This window comes from Strigops habroptila, chromosome 5, assembly GCF_004027225.2.
Source record: "Strigops habroptila isolate Jane chromosome 5, bStrHab1.2.pri, whole genome shotgun sequence".
NCBI classification, from domain to species: Eukaryota; Metazoa; Chordata; class Aves; order Psittaciformes; family Psittacidae; genus Strigops; species Strigops habroptila.
Genome location: NC_044281.2, coordinates 31065100 through 31090127, shown reverse-complemented (window position 1 = coordinate 31090127; position 25028 = coordinate 31065100). Strand labels below are relative to the sequence as shown.

At 39.8% G+C, this 25028-nt stretch overlaps 2 protein-coding genes across 2 annotated transcripts in view; both read right to left on the bottom strand.

The window, feature by feature from the left end:
* Nucleotides 1–4526: 4526 nt before the first annotated feature.
* Nucleotides 4527–6916, bottom strand: C5H10orf53 (chromosome 5 C10orf53 homolog). Its single transcript, XM_030488071.1, has 3 exons — nt 6874–6916; nt 5599–5722; nt 4527–4587 (listed from the first exon to the last, which is right to left on the bottom strand). Exons 1-3 carry the CDS (start codon nt 6914–6916, stop codon nt 4527–4529), a joined length of 228 nt encoding a protein of 75 aa, XP_030343931.1.
* A 1775-nt stretch (nt 6917–8691) lies between these two features.
* Nucleotides 8692–25028, bottom strand: part of CHAT (choline O-acetyltransferase) — a 35330-nt gene continuing 18993 nt past the window's right edge. The window contains exons 9-15 of the mRNA XM_030488410.1: nt 24105–24205; nt 23776–23904; nt 22477–22599; nt 20845–20986; nt 17636–17698; nt 13851–13988; nt 8692–12127 (exon numbers count right to left, since the gene is read on the bottom strand). Coding sequence (XP_030344270.1) covers nt 11858–12127; nt 13851–13988; nt 17636–17698; nt 20845–20986; nt 22477–22599; nt 23776–23904; nt 24105–24205 — 966 coding nt within the window. The 3' untranslated portion in view covers nt 8692–11857. The remainder of the gene's footprint in view (nt 12128–13850; nt 13989–17635; nt 17699–20844; nt 20987–22476; nt 22600–23775; nt 23905–24104; nt 24206–25028) is intronic.

The following is a 25028-nucleotide window of genomic DNA, read 5'->3' as shown; positions in this document are numbered from 1 at the left end:
AAATTAATCTTAAGTTAGTAATGCATCTTGTCTCTCACTGGAATGAGCCTATGCTGAGTTAAGAGTCTTGTAAATATGTGCCTTGACAGAGCAGAAGAATCCAGCATGTGTTCCCTTGGACTGTTCTCCGCTCATAACTCGTGGGCATTGATAGGGAATGTTCTTAATATTTTAAACAAAAATACCCTAAAATAACTAAAAGAAATCTGGACAGTTTAAAGCAACTGTTAAAAACAGAAGTACCACTTTGTCCCTCTCTTTTAAGCTGAAAATAAATTCATTAAAAAAAAAAATTTACCAGAATAAAGCATTTCCCTGCACTACTAGTGGAGTGCTATACAAATGGTTTTAAAGCACATTGTACTGGAGAATTGGAAAATGTTTTGGGGAACACAAAATCTCTGTGGCTCAGAGCTGTTATCTCCATTTCAGATGGAGGAGGTGGATATGTGATTTTCTACATGCTGTAAAGTGAATCTGTCATAGATTTTCTCTTACTATGTAAAAATGATGCATGGAAGTTTTTAGGGCCATGTTTAATATCACGTTACTGAATGGCCAATACACAAGATGAACAGGAAGGAAATTTATCTATGATATCATTGATATTTTTTATAAACCCCCCCAAAACAAAACAACAACAAAAAACCCCAACAAACCAACTATTAAAATAATTTAACTTTGTTCCTCTAATGAAGTTTAAACTCTTGTCCAAGAATTTTGCCATTATCAGCTGTACATTACTTTATTTTTCCAAGTACACTATCAGAAGTGCACCCATGGGAAGCTGATGATTACCATTGTACAGTCACTTTAAACCAAGCAAAATATGTCTGAGAATAAATAGCACCTTTTCAACTCTTCTCAGGTAATTGTACATAGTGATTTCCTTCCCATGCACCACTTCCGTTTCCACAAAACTGCTCCCAGTCCTTAGTAGGGTTTTTTTGATCAGGCTGGCCACCGTGAAGTGTACATCTGTCCTAGCAATAGCTGTGTCACTTTGCCATTAGGCTTCTGAGAATAAGCTATTTGAAAATTAAGTAGCTGCTGTCTTTAATATGATAATGTATGGGATAAACACCTACAGTTCTTGTAAGGGGAATGTTTTGTTGCAGCGTATGGCTTGTGCAACCATTGGCAGTGATGGCCAAGAGAAAATCTTCCTGTTTGCTGAGAATGTAAAAGCATGTCAGTAGTGTGCTGGATAATGACAGCTTGCTCCTTTTTAAATGTGCCCCTCATATGTGGAAGCAGCTTCATCTCTCTTACTATTGTTTGAAACCGAACACCAAAAAAGTACCTTTATTAGGAGCTCAGAGATCCTACAGTCTACACTTAGTAGATGTCTGAATTGCTTTGTGGAGATGCCTTTCTTCATCCATTGCACAAGTAGCCTAGGGCAAGCCAGCTCCTAAACTAAGTGCTTCAATAAAGTGTCTGCAATTAAATGTGACAAACTCAGGCACATTTGATTGGGCTGGCCTCTCAAAACTTTGGAGATGTGTTCTGCAAGGGCGAGTGGACTGGGTGCCACGCAACCATGCTGCTGTGCGGCCTGTGCTTGGTGGAGTTGTTTTCATCTTTTCTTAATGTATCAAGTGTTGTTAATTTGTTTCTTGATAGCTAATGATTTTTTATTTTCCCTCCCTTTTTAAAGAAATTACTGGAAAAATTGTTGGATCTTTTTGAGCCATTTGCAAAACATAAGGGAATGCACATCATAGAGCTTAATCATGTTATAAGAGATTGTTACTCTGAAAGGCAAACTATTTTAGTTATATTGTGTTATTGTGCCATTAGTACCGTTTGACTGCCAACTGCGCAGCAGCGGGGCTCCAATCAATGGGAGCCTTTGTGTGTTTTCCATTGCAAATAGTGCCAAGGATAGGAGGGAGAGAGGCTCTTAGTGGTACAATTTCTTCAGTGATTAATAATACTTGAGATCCATTTCAGTGATCAGAAATGTGTCTTAATGAGACAATTAGTCAAAGCATAAAAGCTGCACGGCAATTTAGTTGGTGTTACTACTGGAATAATTTGCTGCTGCTGGTTTTTTCCTCTTGGTTTATCACAATAGGCTGAGTGAAAGATGCTGTAGAGAGGACTTGCAGGCTAGGTTCAGTTTTCAAATGGCCATGATTATCTGTGGGGCAGATAATCCCTTTAAAAATGAGGGAGACTTTGAGGAAAAAAGTGGTTATTTCAGATAAAAAAAATTAAATGCCTTTGTCCAAGTGGCTACTACAGGGCCTTCAAATATCCAGCTTTCTGCTAGTGCCATGGCAACTAACCACAAGTAGCATTTGGGGGATGGGTACCAAACTGAAAGGGCTACTCCCTACTGTAACAAAAGCGCAATAACAGAGCTTGAGATTTCTTGATGTATTCTAGCCGACTGTGTTCAAAAATGTCTGATGGAGCTAATTTTTAATCTCACCAGAAGATACCTCGTTGTCATATAAAAAATCTTTTTTCATCTGTTTCTGGTCTTTCACAATATGGCCATTACTCTAAAGCAAAGTCAGAGCAGTTATTCTCAACCCATATTTGTGTTGAAATTTGCTGCTTCTCTTTCCAACCTGAAGCCTTGTGTTCCTCAAAGTTTGTTTGTGTTTATTCCAGCTGAACATGTGTCATGGTTTAAATCTATTAAAGCTTAATATCTCCCTACAGAACTGCTGTCATTCTAACTTGGAGGTGTGTCAGAAATGTCCTCAGAGTGATGTTACAGAGGGGACTGAACACAGCAAAACTAAAACTTTGTTTTAAAAAATGAAATAGTTGCATTGGTGAGTTCATCTGCCTGCAGTGTTTCTATTGCTGTTCAGGGCGTTCCATGCTCAGGAGGCCTGGGGGGGTTTATTCATCTGTTTTTGGGTGCAAAGCATTAACATTATTTAAGCTAACTTAGTCTAATTAATTTGCATTTACCTAAGAGGCCAATAGACAATTTACTGCCAGAGCAGAAAGCCATTTGTTGTTTTCCCACTGGCAAATGCAATAGGGTGGGTTTGTTTTAAGGCCCCTCCCTGTGCTGAGGGCTGCATTGGAGCTGAAGGCTGGAGATGGGCTGCAGTGCAGCACAGGACAGCCTGCTCAGTAGTTACGGGGTCAGGGTCACAGCAGGGTATGAGCTAAGTCGCTGCTGTCCTGGGCAGAACTAGAGCGGGGCAGATGCTGAAACCCCTGTCTGCTGCCTGCGTGAATACCTGCAGTGCCTTTGTGGCCTGTGCCAAGCTTCATTGTATTGATCTTCTCAATACAGTTCAGTCTGAATGTTCCCACTTTCTAATCTTGTTATACCAGAGTTGTAGAGTGCAAAAATGTTTCAGACTTCTAAAGTGACAATAATTTCTGTTTCTCTTGACTTTGAGTATTTTTTTTCCCTCACTAAAGACGTTGTTTTAATGCCTCTGTCATCTATAGGTCATATGAAAGGAATTGTATTTGAACACTGCAAGAGTGTTATTTTGACAGCACTTTTGTGTTGCTGTAAATGTGGTTTGGTTATTTATAGCTGCAGCTATCTCCCTGCAGGTTACAGCTGATAGGAGATACTGAGTGATTCTTTGTCTTTGGTTTTATGCTGGGCAGCCTGTCTCTCCTGCAGCTGCACTAGAAACTGCAGCTTTGCTGCCTAGTGCTCCTGAGCCTCAACAAATGCCATGTTTCTTCAGACCACTCTGTCGGGATACAAAGACTAACCACTTCTTTCTTTCTTTCATACATAATCTCTCAGGGTAGAATCATAGAATATCAGGTTGGAAGGGACCTCAAGGATCATGTGGTCCAACCTTTCTTGGCAAACCCACCATTCTGTCATATGATTTTTTGCAAACTGCTGAATTCACCAGTCTCAGAAGTGGTTTTTTTAAATGAAGTTGAGGTTGAGAGTATATGTTGACAAATCAGGAGCAAAAAAGAAACTTCATACTCAAGTTATTGGGGGAAAAAAATAGAAAAAGGCAGCATTACTTTTGAGATACCTGGAATATCAGTTGTGGTAACACCCAGCCATCTTCAATCCTGTCCTTATGGCTATGCCAACTTTTTTCTCTTTGTACCTTTGGGCTGTGTCTAATGATGCGCAAATGTTCTGAGACATTTGTGGCCAGAAGAGAAGAGTGGAACCAGCGCATCTGCATGAATATAGCACATCAGCTATGAATGACTTTGAAATTACTATCTTTGACATAGGAAACTTTCTAAAAGTTGAAAGAATGAAAGATATCCAGGAGCTGCATTCTTCTTTTAATTATAATAAAATTACTAGAACTACATGCAAGTCAGAGTTCTATATGAATTTGTAATATTCAGGGCGGTAACGTATGACTGGTTCTGGGAAAGGCAGTGTATGTTCTTATTTGGTTGGCACATTGGGTGTAATGAGCAAGATTATCTAGAGCTTCGTTAAGTGACCTGGAAGTGTAAAGAATCAACTGTATCCTGACATTTCTAATATCTTTGTGTTGCAAGTAAATCACCTGACAAAACCAAGGTAAAAGGCAATGTGTCCCTGCAAATCAGTAAGCATTTAATGCTGCTATTCTGGCTTCTCCACAAAGTGGGTGCAACTTGCCATCACTTGCCATCAGAGGAGGAAAAACAGAACTTACAAAGTATGCACAAGTAAATTTATTCTCATTTTACGTTTCGACTTCTTACCCTAACATCTACATTCCTTTGCATTCTCCCTCATAGTACTTGGACCCAGCTTGGCTCTACCCTCGTTAGCTGTATGAGCTGAGATTGATTCAGCTTTGAAACAGATTGATTCAGATTTGAAACAGAGCAAAAAGTGAATGCAGCAGTGCAGGCGGTTCAGCAACTGGTAGCATGGCCTGTTAGTCAGGACTTCACTGTCTGGTGTAGTCCAAAAAAAAAAGGTGTATTTTGTTGGAAGACATTCCCAACCAGAACCTCCTGGTTCCTGGCCTGTCTGTCTTCCTGTCAGGAGGATAAAACCAACCTGAAAGTTGTATTGGAAATGTGCTCGGAATGCCATTATCCTTGGTCAGTTTTTTGCTTTGCTCCACAACTCCTGTCTCCAGCCCTAGGGAGCCTATTGAAAAGTGGGGAGGTGAGAAGCAGTGACTTTCAGCCTTTCTCTGGAAGCCACTTGCACATGAGATGAGAAAACTTGAGCCCTGAGCTCCTCATCTCACCTGCAGCAAAGAGTGATTGAAAAAAATCATTCTGTGTGAGGCACTGAAACAGTATTATGCTTTGCTGGGGAGGGAAAGAGGGGAAGACAAAAGACCCAAAGAAACTAAGGCCCAAGCAAAGAAAAATATGTGTTATTTTGAAAGCAAAAGGATGCTCTAATATGTCTGTGGACTAAAACCTAGCAGGTTTTCTTGTGGCTGCGTGCTGGTGCATACGGGAAGGCCCCAAAAGGTGCTCTCCCAAGCATGGCCTTAACTCCTAAACCATCCTCTCTTCCTGACTGTGCCTTTCAAACTGCCTCAAACATAAAGGAGTGCAGAGCTTTAAAGTGTTAATGTTGACAGAATCTGGGCTGTTTATGTCTAGGAAGTACTCATTTCAGAATATAAGTGCTTTCAGCAAGAGACTGCAATGAATGAAACTCCGTACTTTCCAAAATCCAGGTCATTAATTTTGCAGTGAAATACAGTCTTGCCATTGACCACCAGCTCTGCAGCGTTCCAGTGTGGTATCTCTTCCAGAATAAGCTGATGTCCATTTGGTTGCAGAACAGCTGGAAAAGGGCAAAGAAGCAGTGGCCGTTACTGTATTTGCTTCATTTCCTCTGAACTCTGAGTATATCTAAGCTTTAGCACTTACGAGGGCAAAGAGTAAAAACCAGCATTAATGTAGTTAGGTGCTGTACAAAACTCCCCACAAGTCCTATCGGCTTTGATCTCTGGCTTCACTATTATTACATTAATGTATCTCCTTTGAATGAAGCCTCCACCCTCTGTCATTTCTCATTCTAGCAGTAAAAGGCAAGAAATTCATTATGTGCTTGTATTTGCTATTAACTGGCACAGCAGCCATAAGAAATGCAATGTATTTATTTGTAAGTACCATGGAAAAAGACTAAATTCAAAAGAAATCTCCAATAAACGTTAAGATGGTGCTATAGAACAGCTGGAACATTCAGTGAACAACCTTGATAACCCAATTGTTCATTGATGCATAATTCATTTTGCTTCTACTGAAAGAGTAATTTCTCAGGACATTAAAAACATGAGATTTTGTGAAGCTGAGAATCAAACCAGAAGGGACAAAATTCTCTCTTAACCCACATATTTGTTTAGATGAATTATGTGCTTTTTGTGTTTATTATGGTACATTGTACAGGGTTGTTGTAAATTAATCAGAACTGGGGAAATAATAAGAGAACTGGCTGATAATGCAATTCCAGCTACACAGAAATGCTACATGGGTCTGCCTGGGCCCCCATAGATGTACATATTTTTTAATTCATCTTATTCTGTTGACTTGTTTTACAAGGCAGAAGCAGATTCCTATGTAGTCAAACAGTCAGGGTCTCACCTTTCCAGGTTTTTATCAGTTATGATGTGTTAAGGCTGAGTAGCTGTATGACTTGCAGGAGCTGGCATTCCTCAAACATTTAACCTGACTGCGTCCATCTGTGACAGCTCTTCGCAGCATTTTAATTCAATTTATTGCAAAACTACAGAAAGTGGCTGAAAAAGGACTCTGGTTTCTAAAGCAGCATGCTATCAGCTTCTGCTGCTGTTCTGTCATCCTCATAAGGCAGCTTTCACTGCTCTCTAGGAAAACTTCAATGACAATCTCTGACAAATAATTCAAGTTTATAAAATGGATGGAAGAGATGACATCTCTATACTGTTGACTCTAATTTAAAGAAAAACCCCAAACCTACTAGTTTCTCTAGGTTGAGGCCTGGACTCTCTTTGTCCATGTCAGGTACATTGCAAGGACCTAGCAACCCCAGTAGGAGAATCTGAGTTGCCAGTAGCCTATATATTGCATTAACTCCTGCTCTTTCTAAGTTTCCAGTGTCAACCAAATAGTGTTTTTTCTGATACTGAGTTTACCTTTCTCTTATTGGACGCATCTATGTGATCTAAAGCCTTTATAATCACAAAATGTTATTTATTTGAATACTTTAGATCACACATACATGCATACAATCTGATTTACCTTGCAATCTTAGATTCATTTTGCTAGGCAGAAATTTTTACTATGTGTATCCTCTTGTAGTTGGAAAGCACTAGAACAGAGGAAACCTGTTGCTTATTCCCTAATAAACAGAAAACAGACTACACCGATCCTTCATTCCTGATGAATCAGAAAAAAATAGCTACACCCTCTTCTGCGGGTGGTGTCTTACTGCAGCTTTAGGTATGGATGGTGAACTTGCGTGGCACTAGCTGACTCTGCAACATCCTGAGACACTGCTCCTCTATTAGAACTGTGGTGAGGCTCTTTCAAGCCCTGGGGCAATGCTCTGAGCTGCACAGGCTGGTTGGTGCCCAACTGAGGGAGCAGGGCTGCAAGTGGGAGCAGTCGGGGTGAGCCCTGCTCCAAAACAGCCCAGCTGCCTTTGAGTCGGGGTACCTGCTGCCTGCCTTAAGCTGATGGCTGGAGATTGTGGTTGAGATGTATGCAACAGAAGTTACTTTGTACTCCCAAGTACTTTCCTTCATAGCTAAATTTGGGCTTAAACATTTTCATCTTTGGTTTACAAGTTTATTTCAAACTGTTTTTAATGAGGTTTGTGTAACTGGAAAAGAAGAGTATATACACACTGCAATTCAGGCTTATTTTAGCAAATGTGAAAGATGGAAGTGTTTGCTCTGTCTGAGGCACGTCTAAGAACCAGCTCTTTCCTTTGTCACACACATAATGTGACTGGTACAGCCTCCCTTTCAGGCTGTGATCCATGCCGTGCTGAGACGCTGCAGTTCTGCGTGACCATGGGCAAGTGCTTCCCTGACTACCCTCACGTGAGAGGCCCAGGGGCTCCCATGCAGCATGGTGGGGTCAAGGGGCTTGTGGGGCAGGGGCTGCATGGCACAAAAAAGCAACAAGGTCTTTCCTCTGGTTGTTTTTATTGGCGATGCGGAGCAACATCTTTACATAAGCTGAATTTGCGTCACCAGCATACGCTTCAGGTCACATATATTAATATAAACAGATAAATATATCTCCGTAGAGCACAAAACATAACAGAAACAGTGTGCTATAAATGCACATTTACATTTGTCATAAATCTATACTATTTTATAAAAATAAAAGTATCGCTAAAATATTTTTGTCTTCCGCAACCCATACATCAGAAGTTCAGCTGTACGTCTCAACCACGTCTTGCTCAGCTATGGATCACACAGGAGCTCCAACAGCACTCAGGGGGGTGAGATCAGAGTCTAACCCCTGAAACACCACCACTTTGAAGTCAAGTTCCTTTTGCTTTTGTTCACTGTGAATATAAGCATTCACAAATATTGGGTTTCTAATTCTTACATCCCACTCCTGTGTGTACATGGGTGTACCCCTACAGAGAGAGCGAAACAATTACCTTCTTAAAATTCTCTTGTGGGGGGTTGTATGTTCTGGGTCCCACCAACAGGTCTCATTAAATCATTGCCACTTCATAGAAACCTCAAATGGTTTGGGTTGGAAGGGACCTTAAAGATCACCTGGTTCCAACCCCCTGCCATGGGCAGGGACAACTTCCACTAGACCAGGTTGCTCAAAGCCCTGTCCAACTTGGCCTTGAACACTGCCAGGGATGGGGCAGTCACAGCTGCTTATATTAATGAAATTACACTTAGCTCATTGATCAAGATTTTCTCCCTTTTTATGATGAACAATCTATTCCATAGTCTTCTCTTTGGAAACATTTTAAATCTTCACATTTGATCTCCATAAATGTATGTGCACAGATTATGCATTTTTGAACTTCAGGAGAGAACTTCATTTGTATAATACCCATATTTTTAAATAAGAACCTAAGAAAAGTGCCTATTTCCTGAAATGGGACCATACCACATGGATTCTGTAGAGGATTCTGTTAACTGAGAAGCAGCACAATCCCTTATGAAGCTTCTGCTGGCAAACCCAGAAGTTTGTAATGCCTTGGGCCATGAATTTTATCTATCTGTGATTTAATCAGGACCCTCCAATTTAAACATACCCGAACTGAGTCTGAAGTTTCTTGAACAAAGTCTGGTACTTTGCAGGTACTACTTTTAATGGGTACTAGCTGAGGTACACAAATGCTTTCCTCTGCAGGGACTGAGTTCAGTGAAGCTGCTCATTCAGGTACTCAGGTTGAATACTAAAACCAGATCAGTAAGTACCTGAGATACAAGTACGGAATGGTTGTTAGCTAAATAAATAAGAAGTATGGGTGGTCACTCGTTTCTTCCTCAAGTAAAAATATGGTGTTGGTGTTTTCCACCACCAGTTTCCAGAGCTGGAGAATCCAAAACATCTGTTACAGCAGCTGTAGACAAGTAAGAGACTCTTAATGATAAAGCAGTGTGAAATTTCAGGTGTGGTTGTAGTGTTTGAATTCTCAGTGGTTGTGTGGTGAGTACAGTGCCTGAGCTGCTGTTGAAATTCCAGCCGAAAAAATAAAATGAAAACACAGGTAATATTTGCAAATAAAAATCAGTACCCATGCATCTAGGAACACAAAATAAAATTATGTGTTTCATTAGAGGCAAATTAATAATCAAATAACTATTCGCACCATTTTTATGTCCTTATACGGTTATAATTTTACACATACAATTCTATGAAAAAATTGTAGTGTTACATTTGTGTTAAAAATGCAGAATGCCTTTGTAGTGACATGACAGAATAAAGCAAAATTACCGGGAATGCTCCAAAGTAATTTTCATAATTATAGTATAGGAACAATTTAAAGTCATATTTTGAATAGTATATACATTAGGTGAACACTTGGTTGGACTAACAGTCTAACAGTTTTCTTGCTTTTTTTAATTGTTTTTTCCATTTTAACTTTGGGAGAGCTTTTAAGCAATAATATTATTTACATAATCTAAAAATAGATTTCATCTATGGTTTGAACCACAGCTCATGGAGTAATAAAACATACATATTTTTAAGTGAATGCATTAACTTAAAGAAATGAGCCCAGCTCTCAATCACTGTAGATCATCATAGCTGATTTGCCCCAACACAGCCAACTTTTGATTGAGCTCCAATTGATTATCAGGCCCACTGTGCTTTCATATAGAGGGTTGTGGATAGCCTTTATCCAGCAGACTGCTTAATTGCATGTATGTAATGCCAAAGAGGCAGTAAAATAAGCAAGGACATATATGATCTATTGAAACTGTATCTAGCGTTCTCAGACAGAAACATATCTGCACTTCAAGTTTATTGTAATAAATCTATTCTCCTGCTCTTAGGCTTGAGGGTGCTTAAGCATGTGGTTGTTCAGTCTACAGAGGAATTAGAAACATCTCCACTTCTCCACGGGCAGGTAAGCACTCCCTGGCCAGGCTTCCAAGTGTGCTCCGGCCTGCCTAGCAAAGGATCCTCACTGGAGTTAGTGCATGCCTTTAGATAGTAAGTTGTATTCTAACAATGACGACTGAACACCTCTAAGTAAGGCAACATATTTCAGCTTGAGAGAAAGTGCCTGAAAATATCAGTCCTTTGAAGGATTTGTAGGGAATGAAAGAGATAATGAGAAAACCCTCAGGATAACACTCACAGAATATGGGAATTACCAGATGCTATATTATTTTCCTGATTGAATTTACTGTATATTGCAGAATATGAGACCCTACATCTACTATTAAAAATATAAAATATAAATCCCTCTCAAGTGGGTTGATGCAAAGCTGATATGAGTACCAGTACTCTTAAACTGGTATTTATAGCTATATCTTGGAGACTTCCTTATATTGCAAGTTTGCCTCTTCATTCTAGTTATTTATTGCTCTTTGATTTTGTGTGGTTGCATACACTCTCCTGCTAGTCACAGTGACTAAATTCATTCCTGTGCAAACAAAAAAGGTCTAGAGTAGGACTTAACTGCACTTACGCTTTGTGCTTTGTCTCTCTGTCAGACTGGATTTTGCTCACTGATAAAAAGAAATAATTAAGTCAATTCATTACAGACAAAATTCTCCAAGCTTTCTGTGATGGACCTTCTCTCCAATATGCTGCTTTCAGAACAAGACTGTGCTTGAGGCCAGTGCACACCAGAATAAAGGCTAAATTATTTCTGCAGCATTTCTATATGAAATTTGAAATATTCTATATTGGGTGAACATGCAAACACAAGTGTAACTCTGTGGAAATACACAGTGGCCACTCTCAAAAATAATCTGTTTTTCTTACGTAGTGAATAGAATGGTGGAATTAAATACTTTTCATGCAAAATTTCAAGATTTAATGGCATCAGCCTATTATTTACAATGTTTCTTTCAACATCCCCAGTGGGGGAAATTTCTTCATTTTTTTTTCTCTACATGCAAATCTTAAAGGAATAGATGTGCATATTTTAGAGCTACTTGCAGGGAATATTGATTAATTGGTGTGCCTTAGTATTTAATTTATGTCATACACAAAGTTACTCAATTCTTTAGGTGATAATATGGCAGAAGTTAATTATGGTTAGAAGCGGTAGTACAACACATACTCTTATTACTTCCTTCTTCATTTCAAGCCTTTTTTTCTGACTCTCCAGTGAGAAATGTTAGATTTAGTACATACAGGGTTTTAAATGTTGGCAACAATGTAAAACAAATGACATTTTGGTTCTACACTAATGTATTACTAGTACTATCTTGTCTTTGAACAACTATGTCATTGTTTCTTCATAAGGTGGATTCAAGAGAATGTTTCCTACAGCCTTTTAGAGCTTGCGGTCACCCTGCAGCTGTGTGGCTGCTTCTTGTTTAGCAAGTGGCTTTGCCACAGTAGAACTGCATTTGTTGCACAGATCTCTCACTTCTAGGAGACTTTCTTCCACAGCTTTTGCAAACATGTCCGAGGAGGTTTCTTTACAGTCTTTAAAGCTTGAAATGCAGAATAATATGTGCTCTGGCTGAGGGTTATAGCATGCCCCATAACCATTGGGCACCACAGGCCCATAGCAGCAGAACATTTCCATAGTAGTTGGAACCTGGTTGCAGGGAGAAGGTAAGGAGTGATCTCTGATTAATCAGGGCAACTGAAATCAGGAGGTTAGAATGAGGAAAAAGATAAACAAATGCTACAAGTGCTAGAGATGTGGTGAGTCTCCCCTGCAGAATATCACTTCCTTCAGAAGTCCAGACCTGGAGCTGACACTTGGAAGGTAAAAGCTGATCTCACTATAGAATCTGGTTGCTCTGTTTGTTTGCCACAGTTTGAAAACTGGTATCATTTGAAGTGGATATAGTGTATTTCTTTGCTCACTTTATATAGATCTGTAACAGCTATAAGCTTTGTTACTGATAGGGAATTTTTAAGGCTGTATGAAATTCTGATATATGAAATTATGATACGTAAAACTTCTCTGAGGTTTTTAATTTCTTAAGGTTATCTTATGGTTATGTTATACTTGTGAAGACTGTAATTATAGAAATTAATATTGTCCATTTTTAATGATAATTTATAATTTTGGTGCTGTATAAAAACATGTTTTAATGCATCTGGGTGCTATATTTCTATTACATCTTTGTTTAATCGTGGCGTAATACAGGAGTGAAACACTTTCTCCTGCAGAAAATGAAAGATGTGTCAGAAATCTGTATGTTTCAGTCTTTGTGTACATGGGCCTTCACAAATAACATTTGGCTTTTTAATGGCATAGAACAAGCCATTAGTCCTGCTAATAGAGCCATAGAATTGTCAGATAAATTTGCTGTGCAACAGCCCAAGGCCATAAAGCTATTCAGAAGCACTCTTTGCTCATGGATAGTTTCTTGGAGAATGTATATAGTAGTATGTTGGTTATATTCACTCAAGTCTGAAAGCCTACAAACATTATGACAAGATCAAATTACTTATTAAGGTTTTATGCTGTAGCATGATATTATAAGTCTCTTTTGTTGCATAGTTCTAATCTGTGCAGTTGGGTTAGTGTTTCAGTAAATGAATTCCTCCATAGATTTTTTCTTTCATTAGGACTGCTACTGCTATGTGCAATGAAACATTTAATTTTTAGCATTTAATTCTTAGGCTGTATGCTGTGAAGACGTTTCATTATTCAGAACATTAAATGGAAGAAGTGTTGACTCTTACAGTATCTTAGTATAGTTGCAAATAAGTGTAAATCTGTACATGTCTAAAATGCCTGTAAATCCAAAATGCATGCCTGCATGTGTTGCAGTTTTGCACTGGATAACTAAAGGCTCTCAAACATTTCAAACACAGCTACTTTTAAGAATGAAGTTTTCTCATGGCTGTTGGCTTGTGTTTCTCAGAGTGGCAGCCTGTCTGGTTTGTGGCTGTACTGTTACTGGAGTAAAGAATTCTGGCTAGAGCTGTCACCTTTGGGGAAGTGGGAGAAGAAAGGGAACAGGAAGATATGCAGTTTGGAAAGTGAGGAAACACTAACCCCTCATGCAAATTTTACTGAGTTTGTTTGCGTGCATTTCCAGAATTTCTGGGAAGGGGTTTGGGATGTCATAAAGGAAGCGATAACTTTAGTCAGTATTTACTGTGCAGATTTTGCAGGATGAACCAAAACTGGCTTAAAAATCTGGAGAATTTTGTGGACTTCTTGATGGTTCTTGGTGGCACTAGGTTTTTTAGATTGGTTGGTTGGTTTTCATATTGTTCTCACTGTAAACTACAAGGTCTGGCAGAACACAAATGAGTTAACCTTTGCTTAGCAAGGCCAGTGAACAGGAGAAACTCACCTGGCTGGTTGAGAGGATGAATCGATTGCTTGTCAAATATGTCTCATCCATAAATATCTCGGGCAGTTCCTTGAAGTGTTCTCGTGCCACCTCTCTGAGCCCCAGCAAATGATTGTCTATTGCCATTCCAGTAATAGCCTGTGTATGACATGACAAGACACCAGTATTTATCTGAATATGGAGATATTTTCATGGCTGTTACTGCCTTGCTTTCTGGTCAGAGTTAATGAATTTGTTTTGAATGATGTAATTAATGCCTGTAATGTTCAGATATTACTCTGAGGTATGTACTTTGCTGATGATCAGTATCTATAAATTCTGAAGATGTAACAATTAGGAAGGAGATGGCCTTGAGATGTATTATGTGCTGATGTCATCTGGTGTTCTGGGTTTTCATCGTCTCTCAGAGCTGAATATCATGGCCTGGGCTTAAAAGCTGCTGAGGGGAGCATATGGGACACCAGATACCTTTAAGTGTGTTTTGGAATTTCCTGTGCATCACTTGGATTATATTTCAGTATAGGCTCTAAAACACCTCCAAATTAGAACAAATTAATCTTTCATTGCCTTGCTGCCTGTGTTTCAAACTGGCAGGTAAAGCCAGGTGTCATTCCATAGAATTTAGAACTAAAGATCTGGTAGATGTCTGCAACAAATTTAACAGCAATCTACTTGCCATCCTGTGCTTACCCATGTGTCTGTTCACCATTATCCCCAGCACAGAACCAGCCATGCTTGCCCCCAAGCCCTGCTTCAGAATGTCCCAGATTTCCTCTCCTGCCTCATGGCTACAGGTGAGGTGGTTGGCAGCATTTGCAGCGGCAGCAACGGAATGCTGGTGGCCAGCTAGCCAGCTGAAAAGAACTACTGCCCAGCCTGCAGCCCAGTCTTTCTGCCATAAGCCTGCTGTGCTTGGGTCACTCTGCTCTATCCAGCTACCTAAATGCTGTAGACTTAAGGAATTTTTTAGCTTAAGATATTTTCCTTCTAGCAAATGTCATTGAAGATGACTAACAGGATCAAAAGTCAGTAGTGGAAGATGGGCAGGCATGATAGTTACAGAGTTTTGTCTCTTTAGGAAACCAGATCAAAATTTGTTCCAACCAGGCAGGAATTGCCTGAGATTAGAACATGCATTTAAAATCGTTCAGTCTAGATTTATTCTAGCTGGTGAGAGCATTGATTATGAAGACTGAGCTGTACCTTACCCTTGGTAACAGGCTTAAGTCATGTAGGAAGGGAACGTTGAACAAGAGACATTGTACTACACTGAAAGCAGAACTGATATCCCTGTGGCACAGGCCCCTTGTAACAGGTGAAACAAGCAATCTGAGAGAAGGCAGGATTTAAAAAAGAGCATAGGCTTGGTTTTTCTCATAAGGGGAGGACTAAAAAAAAATGCACAAATTTGCTTCTCCTCTTAAGAGGAGAATCATTTTAACCACTAATAAATGCTTGTAGCAGGGGGTTGGGATTGCATAATCTTGTTTGGCATATTAAGGAGTAGACACCCATTGGTAAACGGGTTATTTGTTCATCAGCCTAGATGAAGCAAGGATGCTTGCAAAAAAGTAGTGGACATCAGGGCAGTGTTTACATTGTTTTTCCCATAGAGGGAAACTGATTTGATAATCAAAGGAAATATTTTGCCATCACACAAGATTTATAAGGCTGTTAGCAATGACATTTTTGCAACATAGATCAATGTCATGTCTGAAGAGAAGCCGAGACAGGCTAACGAAATAAACTGTGAGTCAACGCTTAGGAAAAAAGTGTGCTAAATTGAATTTTAGAGCTCCACATTTAAGATAGCAATGCTACTAGTAAGGCCTAACAAGGGGAAATAAAATCATTAAATTGCTTTTTGTTTTATGAAGTAGATTTTTTTGTTTGTTTGTTTTTCTTAGGAGCTATTACATTTCAGTCTGTTACACACGATTTAGTCAGACCATGTAAGTCTTGCCCATAGTTTAAAGGCAGAACAATTGCATTATACTATTTTGAGAAAAAAGGGAGTAGAAATACCTGGAGACCTTTTAAAATTTAAAGATAAATTAATTTTCCAATGACAATTTTAATATTTTGCCCATGGGCTGCACTGGAGGTTGGATTTTATAATGGTTTCTGGGACCAAAATGACTTGGAGGGGGGATTTTATGGAAATTTTTTATTAAAAAAAAAAAAAGAAATATTTTTGTACAGAAATTTCACTGGTTGCGTCCCAGTAGACCTACTACTATGTTGCATTGTGAGGTTACCCTGAGATAGCTTGCGTGAGAGAGTTGCCCTGAAGTCAGACTTGCCTCTGCTTTATGGATGACATGGAGTCTCAGCTCCTAAGAGGTGGGTTACCAGCACAAGGCTTGAAAGACAAAACTGGTTTGCTTCCCCCCCGCCCTCCCTGCTTCTTTTGTTTCGCAGTCTCTGGAATAAATGCTGCCTGAAAGCAACACTTCACCTCACCATGCTCTGAGTATACCTTTGAAACCACCTCTGGAAGTGAATGACTTCTTGAATATTTGAATATTCAAACAGTAATCAGCCATGTGGGTTTGTTAGGCAATGGTCTGAGGGAAAGCCGTAGGTAGCAAACTCACTTAACATAGCTGGTTATTAACATTTATTAACTTCATGAGTGGTTTGGCTAAATTGTTTGTAGAGCTAATCTGTGCTTTGTCTTGGCACAGTGGGATGCTGAGCATTACCAAAACTGAATGGTCTAATTTTTAATCAACAGAAAATGGGTTGTATTTGATACTAAACTGATTTCTTCACTGGAGGGCATCTCTTCCTTTTATCAGACACTGCATTCAGGTCCTTAAAAAAGAACTCACTATAATCATTCCCTCATTGTTAATGACTTTTATTAGAAATAGCACTTTGGAATACCAGAATACACTTTCCAGAATATTAGTCAATCTGAGGACCAGGTCCCAGATAGGGACCTCTCTCCTCTAGGGAAAGGAAACATAAGAAAATGCATAAATGATTAGTTTTAGGGGGAAAAAACCCCAAAAGTTCCTGATGTGTTACAGCTATCTTGAACTTATCTGTAACGTTATAGCTTATGGGTCTAAATACCTGCAAATTTGGGGGATCTGGATTTTGCAGTTGAAGTTTTATTTCTCATGCGTGTTACACAGCAGTTAAATGGGTTGCTTTTAAGCCTTGCTTACTTCTCATCCTGAGAAGGGTCTTGGCTGTCCACTTCCCTTACTCCATTAGAATACCCCACTGCTAATTTTCTTGGTTATCTTCATGCCTAACATTTCATGTTGAACACAGAATAAAGGCTTATTTCACCTGGCTACTGTTCTTCCTTGCAAACCTTTCAATATTTATAAAAAAATCTCTTTATTAATTTTTTATTGCACGCTCTTTAAGATGGGAGCTATTTTTTGATTGTTAATTTGTACAGCACCAGGCTTAGTGGAATCCTAATTTGTGGCTGGGACTCCTAATTATGGCACAGATACAAATCATAGATGTTTCACAGATGCATATTCCCCATGTGTCCAAGAGTAATGGTCTTGCTACTGATGTCTAATGCAGAACTTTGTTACCTCGCTTTCCAGGAAGTACTTTTTAAGGTGAGGATTAGTTGATTATGGCTATTTGGATGGTATTCAGGTCATTATAAATTTTCCTAAGTATAACATAGCAGGTACTTTCCTATTTAGAGATGTCCACAGTTTCTTGTGTTTAAATAGTTAATGACTGTATCTTTGTACTTTTCTTGAAAAAACTAACCAGTCCTTACTCAGACAAAGCAGTGTTTTACTTACCAGAATAGTGTAATTAGTCTGAGCTGCAATTGCATCCTTAAATCTCCGCATCTTCTCAGAATCCTGTTGGGGGAATCAAAATATATCTTATTATTGAATAAACTCTCAATGAAATAGCATCTTCCATCAGTTAACCAGCCACAAAACAGCAAATGCTCTCAACTGTCCCTTGTTCCTGGCTCAGGTGTAAGTACTCTTTATAAATGAAAAGCCATAGGGATTCAATATCCTGATCAGCAACAGTGCCTGGTTGTGCAACGGTTGAACAGGTTTGGTGGTGGTGGTTTGAATTCAATGAAAGACCTGCAGTTCCTTTTGCGGATTCCTTCCATGGATTTTGGGGGTGTAGATTATTACTAATTGAATCACTCTCTTTGAAGTAGGGAAAATTATTGCCTAGTGTAATTCAGTGTTTTCAAAACAGCCAGGCAGTCTATCTTCTCCAGAATAGTTTATCTAGACAATGACAGCGATATTAATGAAAGCCATTACTGATATTTTACTAGCCAGTCAAAAATTACTCCCCTGTGTGAAAGGGCATCTAGAATTTTCCAAGGCTGCTCTACCCTCCACAAATGCCTCACATTTCAGATAACAAGCCAATAAATTTTGACTCCTGTCAAATGGCAGCCTTTTATATTAAGGGAACAATCCTAAGAAGTGCTGCCCTGCAGTACATCAAGTCCGACACCGCAACTTCGAGAGACCCTGAAACAGGCAGAAATGACTGGGCCTCCAGATGAACAGGGAACCTTCAGCTCCTATGGACGATGAATGATATTTTGAACAAAGAACTCATTTTAAAAGCAATTCAAGGCCGCCATCAGGGACCTTCAAAGTAGAGAGTCTGATGTTTTTTCATAGGGATAGAGCTAGGCCTTAGTTCCCTTATACAGATTAAATTACCAAATGCAGTCTTAAAATCTGATTAATTTACAGGTATTCAAGCAATCTCTGCAGTGTCAGTAGCTGCTTCCTTTACAGCAAGTGTCAAATACATGAGATATTTCTCCTGCTAGACATTCAGTCCGATTTGATCAATCTTTGGCCGTTCAAGCTATCGTTTGAAGATCATTTTTATTAGCATCAGATAGAAAATTGGTTTTAATTTGATTTAGATTAATGGCTATTAACAAACAGTATTTTGGGGAGTTCAAGGCTACTGAAACCAAGTGATATACCTATTTGTGCAAAACCCAGAATTAACCCCTTCACATCCAGACCCAATCTGTAGACCTAAAGAATAGGAGTTGGAATAGGGTTATGTTAAGTGAATTTTGTTTCTAATGATTCTGTGATAATAATATATATAGGTTTGACCTGAAAGAGAAAGATGTTCACCTCAAACCGAAGATTTCTAAAAGTTTGTTGGAAAGAATGATCACAGATAAGTTTAAATGTCTTTTGCATCTCTCAGTGGACAAAAAGCTAGGAAAGCTGTCAGTGGATTGATTTGCATTATGATTGAAGGTTTCTAGACGGAATGAAACCATTATTCTCCCTACTCGGTACCGCCAAGTCATGCAATGTAAAAATTTTGGGGCTGAGACTGAGCTCACTCTAGACATTTGTGGCATTCTTCTGCTTGGTTATGTGAAGCAGTACAGTTTAGGATGCTGTGAAAGGTGGTCACAATCTCAGATTTGTGTAGTAAAAAGTGAGAAGCTTTGGGAGAGCTGCAGAAGTCAGAAAGTGTCAGACTAAGGAAGGTGGGAAGAGATTGTTAGAGGGAACAAGAAGGATCTGCCAAAACAACGTGCTAGGGGCAGGCTGGCTCCTCATAGAAGTACAGTCAGCCTGCAGCAGTGTGTGTTGGGACTGCGGTTATGCTGAGCACCCAAGCATGGAGAGGAAGGTGTGCAAAGATGACAGCAGCTTCTGAGGAAATACAATTACAAATCATGTTGTCGAACAGGACACTGATGACAAATAACAGTTTCTTCTTCTCTACTGTATGGTAGTCACTACTATGTGTAATAGTATGTCATAATCTGCCTTGAATTACCCACTCAGTGTGAGGAATTATTAGTTCAGGATTCCTTTGAGTTATTATTTTAACATGAACTTACTTGAGTCTTGTTTATCATGAGCTAAGTTCTGGGCATGGTAATCTTAAGGAAATTGAAGAAGCAGTGGAGGGACAGAGCACTTCTCTGGGCAAATTTTCCTCACCCTCTGAGGCATTAGAGCTTGATTTACAGTATTTCATTAATTTACACTTAATCCACTCATTGCCCAGCAATACTTTTAGCAACGCTATGCCAGATTCTAAAGAAAAGCCATGTGGGCTGTTGCCACTGGAGTGGGCTTACTGTGCAAAATAATCCACATTGTGGCAGCGTTTTGCATCTAAAGAACCACCTGGAAATTCCCTGTACAGCAGCGAAGTACAGTGGGTGGAAGCAGCACACAGAGAGACGTTGGGGGAGGCTCTCCAGGGATGGCAGGTGGGGCAGTGCACAAAGCTGTTTGTGCAGCTATAGTCTCAGCTGTACCTCTTGCATCCCCATCTACCATGTACAGTTCTCATGATTCTGGCAAACAGATGGTGGTGCCTCAAAGAAAGGCAGTTTAGTTTTTCTTTTTGCAGGATGATGTCAGGACAGTTTGGAGAGTTATGTCATTAGCTTGAAGATTTTTTTTTTTTTTCATCGTGAAGGTTCAGCCCCCTTGAGAATCCTATAAAACTATTTGGTAAAAACATGCCTTTAAACCCAAAAAGATCAGCCAGAACATGTCCACCTAATCCAGAAGTCAAAGCATGTGATTTATATCACTTCACACATCGCAATCTGCAGCAGAGCAATCTGCTGCAGGGGACCTGCCAGGCAATTCCCCTGTTGTGGCAGTATAATGATCCTGAACTGATCATGCTCAGCCTATGTCTCCCCAAGGAGCTGAATTTGGATCTGATGATGGATCATTCAGAAGACAGTACTAAATCTAAAATCAGATGGGGTTTTTTTATATGTATAATGTCATGTTTGGTCACCTCTGAATCTTTTGGATGCTTAAATGAAAATAAGGAAATATATATATTTAGCTTAGTGGTTGGTCTGCACAAAACCTCAAATTGTGTACAGCTTGCTACCCTGCCCTATGCCTTTATGTTCCCAGTTAACAGTTAAGAAGTGTGAGACTGGGGATCATGAATGCATTATTTGCTTAGTGTTTTGCCAAAGGAGGCAGAGGGAACCAGACCGACATACCGATAAAGCTGTCTTCTCATCAGCCATTCCTTTTACAAAAGCAAATGCTTCTGAGGTAGCAGACCTAATATTGTCGACTCTGCCCTCATCAAATCGGCGTATGGAAGCACTTTCGTAGGTGGGGACAAGTTTCCTGTGGCATCTGAGAGAATTAAGTAAGAAAAACAAAGAGTAATTATTTTCAAGGAGTCATAAAGACTAAAAGAAATACAGCCTTGGTACGTTTTATTATACCAAGCCACAGTTTTATTCTTTGCATAGTATTCATCTTAATGTTGATAGAATTCTATAAGAAACTTAAAAAAGATGGATGCTCACTCCTTTCTAATATGAGGAGCTGCATACAGCTGTATACATTCTAGTTATGCATTGCCAGTAAAAAATGACCTGCTGTGTAAAAACAAGGCTAGTAAAACTAAAATTTATTGAAAGATCTCAAGGAATGTTTTATTTGTACTGCATCATAAAATAATAGCGTAATTAATCATTTACTTATGGGCTTGAAATATGTTTTATTTAAAACTAGGAAAAAACCTGCACTCTGTGTGTGAATGAAAAACAGAAAACTAAAAGGGTGTTATTTGAGACTGTGAGCTGGAATGAAAACCCACATAGCAAATAGAACAGAGACTGAGGACTACTGTTTAGTTTGGGTTCAGGTACATAGCACCTATTCCTCACTTTGGGAGACCTACCGTTGCCTTCCAGTTGAAGCAGAGGTCTTGGAACCTAGGTTTTCCCCCTAAGGTTTTTGTTGCATATATGGGATTTATATCCTGGCTGGGGTCAGATGAAAACCTTGGACGAGGTCATTTTTGGAGTTTGGTTAACGGAATATGCAAAACAAATGTTTAACAGATGTTAATGGAGTAAGCAAAATGTGTTAGGCATCTCCGGTTTTGCATAGGTAAAGACCAGCTCAGGATTTAATTTGACATGATAAAGAATTATTCATGTAACAGGCTGTTCTGCAGGAAAACATGCAACTGATTTCTAGCCTGGAGTGTTAGCTGTTCTGGTGATGTAGAAAGGAGCTTTTAACTTTGCTAATACCTTGGAAATTAGAGGATGTTATAAAGTTTTGGGATGCCTGTGAAGAAAGAAGCAGCAGTAGTTACCATCCTGTGTAGGAACTCTGATCTGATACGCTGCTGTAGTATTTTCCTTGTGAATGCTTTTTGCTCTGCGATGGCAAGGGACGCATACATGGTGAGTTACTATGAGTTACTGCCACAGTTGCTCCCAAGTTATGTGGGAAAGAGTAGTGAGAGTGTATTTGTGCCCCGGGGACTTGGACTCCCCGGCTGCTTCTGCTGCTGTGGGTAGCAGGGTTAGCGGCTACTCCCTGCCACATCCTCTCACTCTCTTCTCTGTGCTGGCTGGGAATGGCGTGTGTGGGACACAGGGATGGGAAGGTAGAGCAAGGAGAGGGAAAAGGAGTGGAGGAAAGGAGTGCTCTGTTTCAGAGCAATTTCTTTCTTGTCTGACCTACAGTCAACAAGCAAGATCACTCATTTCCATGCAGGAGGCATTTGTTTGGGTGCTGAGGAAAAAATGGACCCTCTATATAAAGAGACAAACTGTGAATCTCCTCTTGTGTTGCCTTGTTCCTAAGATTTGTATTAACCTTACCTGTAAAATGCCAGCTGAAGCGCTACTTGAATGTAGGCATCTGGGCTAATCTTCTGTTTCTTAATAAATTCCTTTCCATAGTTCTCAAACTTGTAGGCAATGAAATCCAGATTATTTACTATCCTGGAAAACGAGCAGAGGTGGTTACTGTGGGGGGAGCTGCAAGAATGTCTTGTTCTGTTTCCATTTGCGAGTAAAACCGAGAGATCATTTCCTGCCTGTGCCCACTGGGAGATGAGTGGGCTCCTGCTCTGCAGACAGCCCTGGCCTTTGGTAACTTGCTCCTAATCAGTAACTTTTATTCATACATGTTCTAGACTGGGCTTGTTATTTGCAGCCTTAATGTGAACTGTGGCACTTGGGTCATTCTGTTCATTTCAGTAAAATACCCTTTTTTTGTCTTTCTTAAAAAAACCCCTAGTGTTTCTGCTCCTGAAGCCTAAGCGAGGGCCTCCTTTGTTCTCGACAAGTTTATGAGATTTACTAGTGTGGGAAATGGGTGCATTTAAAACCTGATGAAGGCTGTAAGCTCCTTGCAAGTTTTAATTTAGAGGACTACTACCTTTATTTAAAACCAAAAAGGAATTACTCTGCATCCTGAAAGTTTTCATACTCTCATGTATGTTTCTAACTGCTTTGAGGTCTCATCTAACGCAGTCACACTGGACATACTTACAGCTGATCATGCAGACAGTGTGTTAATTCTCTACAGAGAGATCACAGGCGTGAGAGTTGAGATGAAATAATTTTTTGGAGAAAAAAAATCTCATTGCCATCCCCCACCCCTGAATATCATGCAAATATTTTACAGTCTGCAAACACAGTCAGAAGAACTAATCATTGTAAGAGTAACATAGATGTAAACAAATTATACTCCTGAATTCAAATTGCTTATTCAAACCAGTTGTTTTCTGCTGTCCCACATATATATATATCCTCACTGCCCTGGCTTTGGCTTTAGTCAGGTCAAACCCATAAAGTGCATCCTCAAAAACAGAGGACCTGCACTGTCTGCATCCTGTGCAAATAGGATTCAAATGTTTTTCCAGTGGTCTTTCACATTCCTAACATTTACATGGAAAGAAAACAATGTAACGCAATTCCTGAATACAGTGAAGTAGCTCCAGCCCATAAGGTTGCCATCTTGCAAAGAGATGCTAGGTATGTCCAGCTTGGGAAGATGGCGAGGAGTGGGAGGACAGGGAGAGGTATCTAGGAGGAAACCCATGCCAGCGCACAACACGCTGGGCAATTCCCAGCTTGCAGTCATTGCTGACAAAAAAGAGGCATCTGTTCTACCTTTGGAGTTTTTCTGCTGCTGATGCCAAATGTGTTTGAATTTCAGGGGAACATTTCCATCTTAGTCTCCGTGGAGCAGGAAGCTCGGTCACTGAATCGGCCCGGACTAGTTTCTTGGAACTTTCTTTCCTGTTAGTATGTAAGAGAGAAGTCATCAAGGTCACAGGAATAATCTCTTTGTAAAACACTGCTTTTTTTAGCAGGCAAATGACTGGTTTCCAGCAGTTGCATGGGTCTTAGTGGCCCTGTACATCAGGGGGAATTTGCCACTGGCAGAAGCTTCCCGGCTGCTGGAGTGGGTACAATAGCTGTACTGAATGGGGACTCACATGTGCTTGAGCAAGTGTTCAGTGCACTGCACCAGTACGATGCCATCGAAAGGGGAATGTTCACACACGGTACCACAGACGCCATCTCTTCCTACCACAAACTAAGCAAGGAAAAGAACAAGTGCAAGATATATAGGGAATAAATCATGTTCTGGGAAAGTTATCAAGGATGGCAGCCTAAAGAAAAAAAAGATGTTGTTGTTCTCCTGTGGTTTTCTTATTGCTCATATCAGGAACTTGCTTGACTTACAGATCAGTGGGTGACTTATAGGCTTATTGCAGGAGATTTTCTTGTCCTATGAATGGTGTTGCATTGGATCCCTTTCATGCTGCTATTTCAGGCTGAGTCCTGTGAGAATGTAAATTTTAGCAATTCCCATTGGAGTCCTAAAATTGGATTTAGCATCAGCTTTGTGGTAGAGAAAACCCAACAATAGGAAGACAGGCTGGGGTTCTCTTTCCACATCTGGGGGCACTTCTGTATCTGGGAAGTCCCTTAGGATCACATTTTATTACAAATATCATATCAAGTGAGCAAGCTCGTCCTTATTTGATAGCTTTCTCATAGCTTGTTTTGCTGCCCTGCTTCCTCTTTCACTCTTTTGTGTGGTGTTTTCTTCATTTACCTCTTACTTGCCTTCATTCCTGATTTCATTTCATACCCATCGTATGACTGGTGACACTTAACCTGCTGCACTGTAGCTTTGTGATACCCCCATGCAGTTGGTTACTTCTATGTCTCAAAAAAAAGCAGACATCTAGGACAAAACTGAAACTTGTCTCATGTGTTTCCTGCCTTTTTCCTGGACTTTCCCCATGCTTCTTTTGAAGTGTCTTTGGCTGGACTTTTCCCACTCAGCTCACTCTGTGTATTTGTGTCACAGATACACGTCCTGCCTCCCAGGTTCCCATGGGCTTTCACAG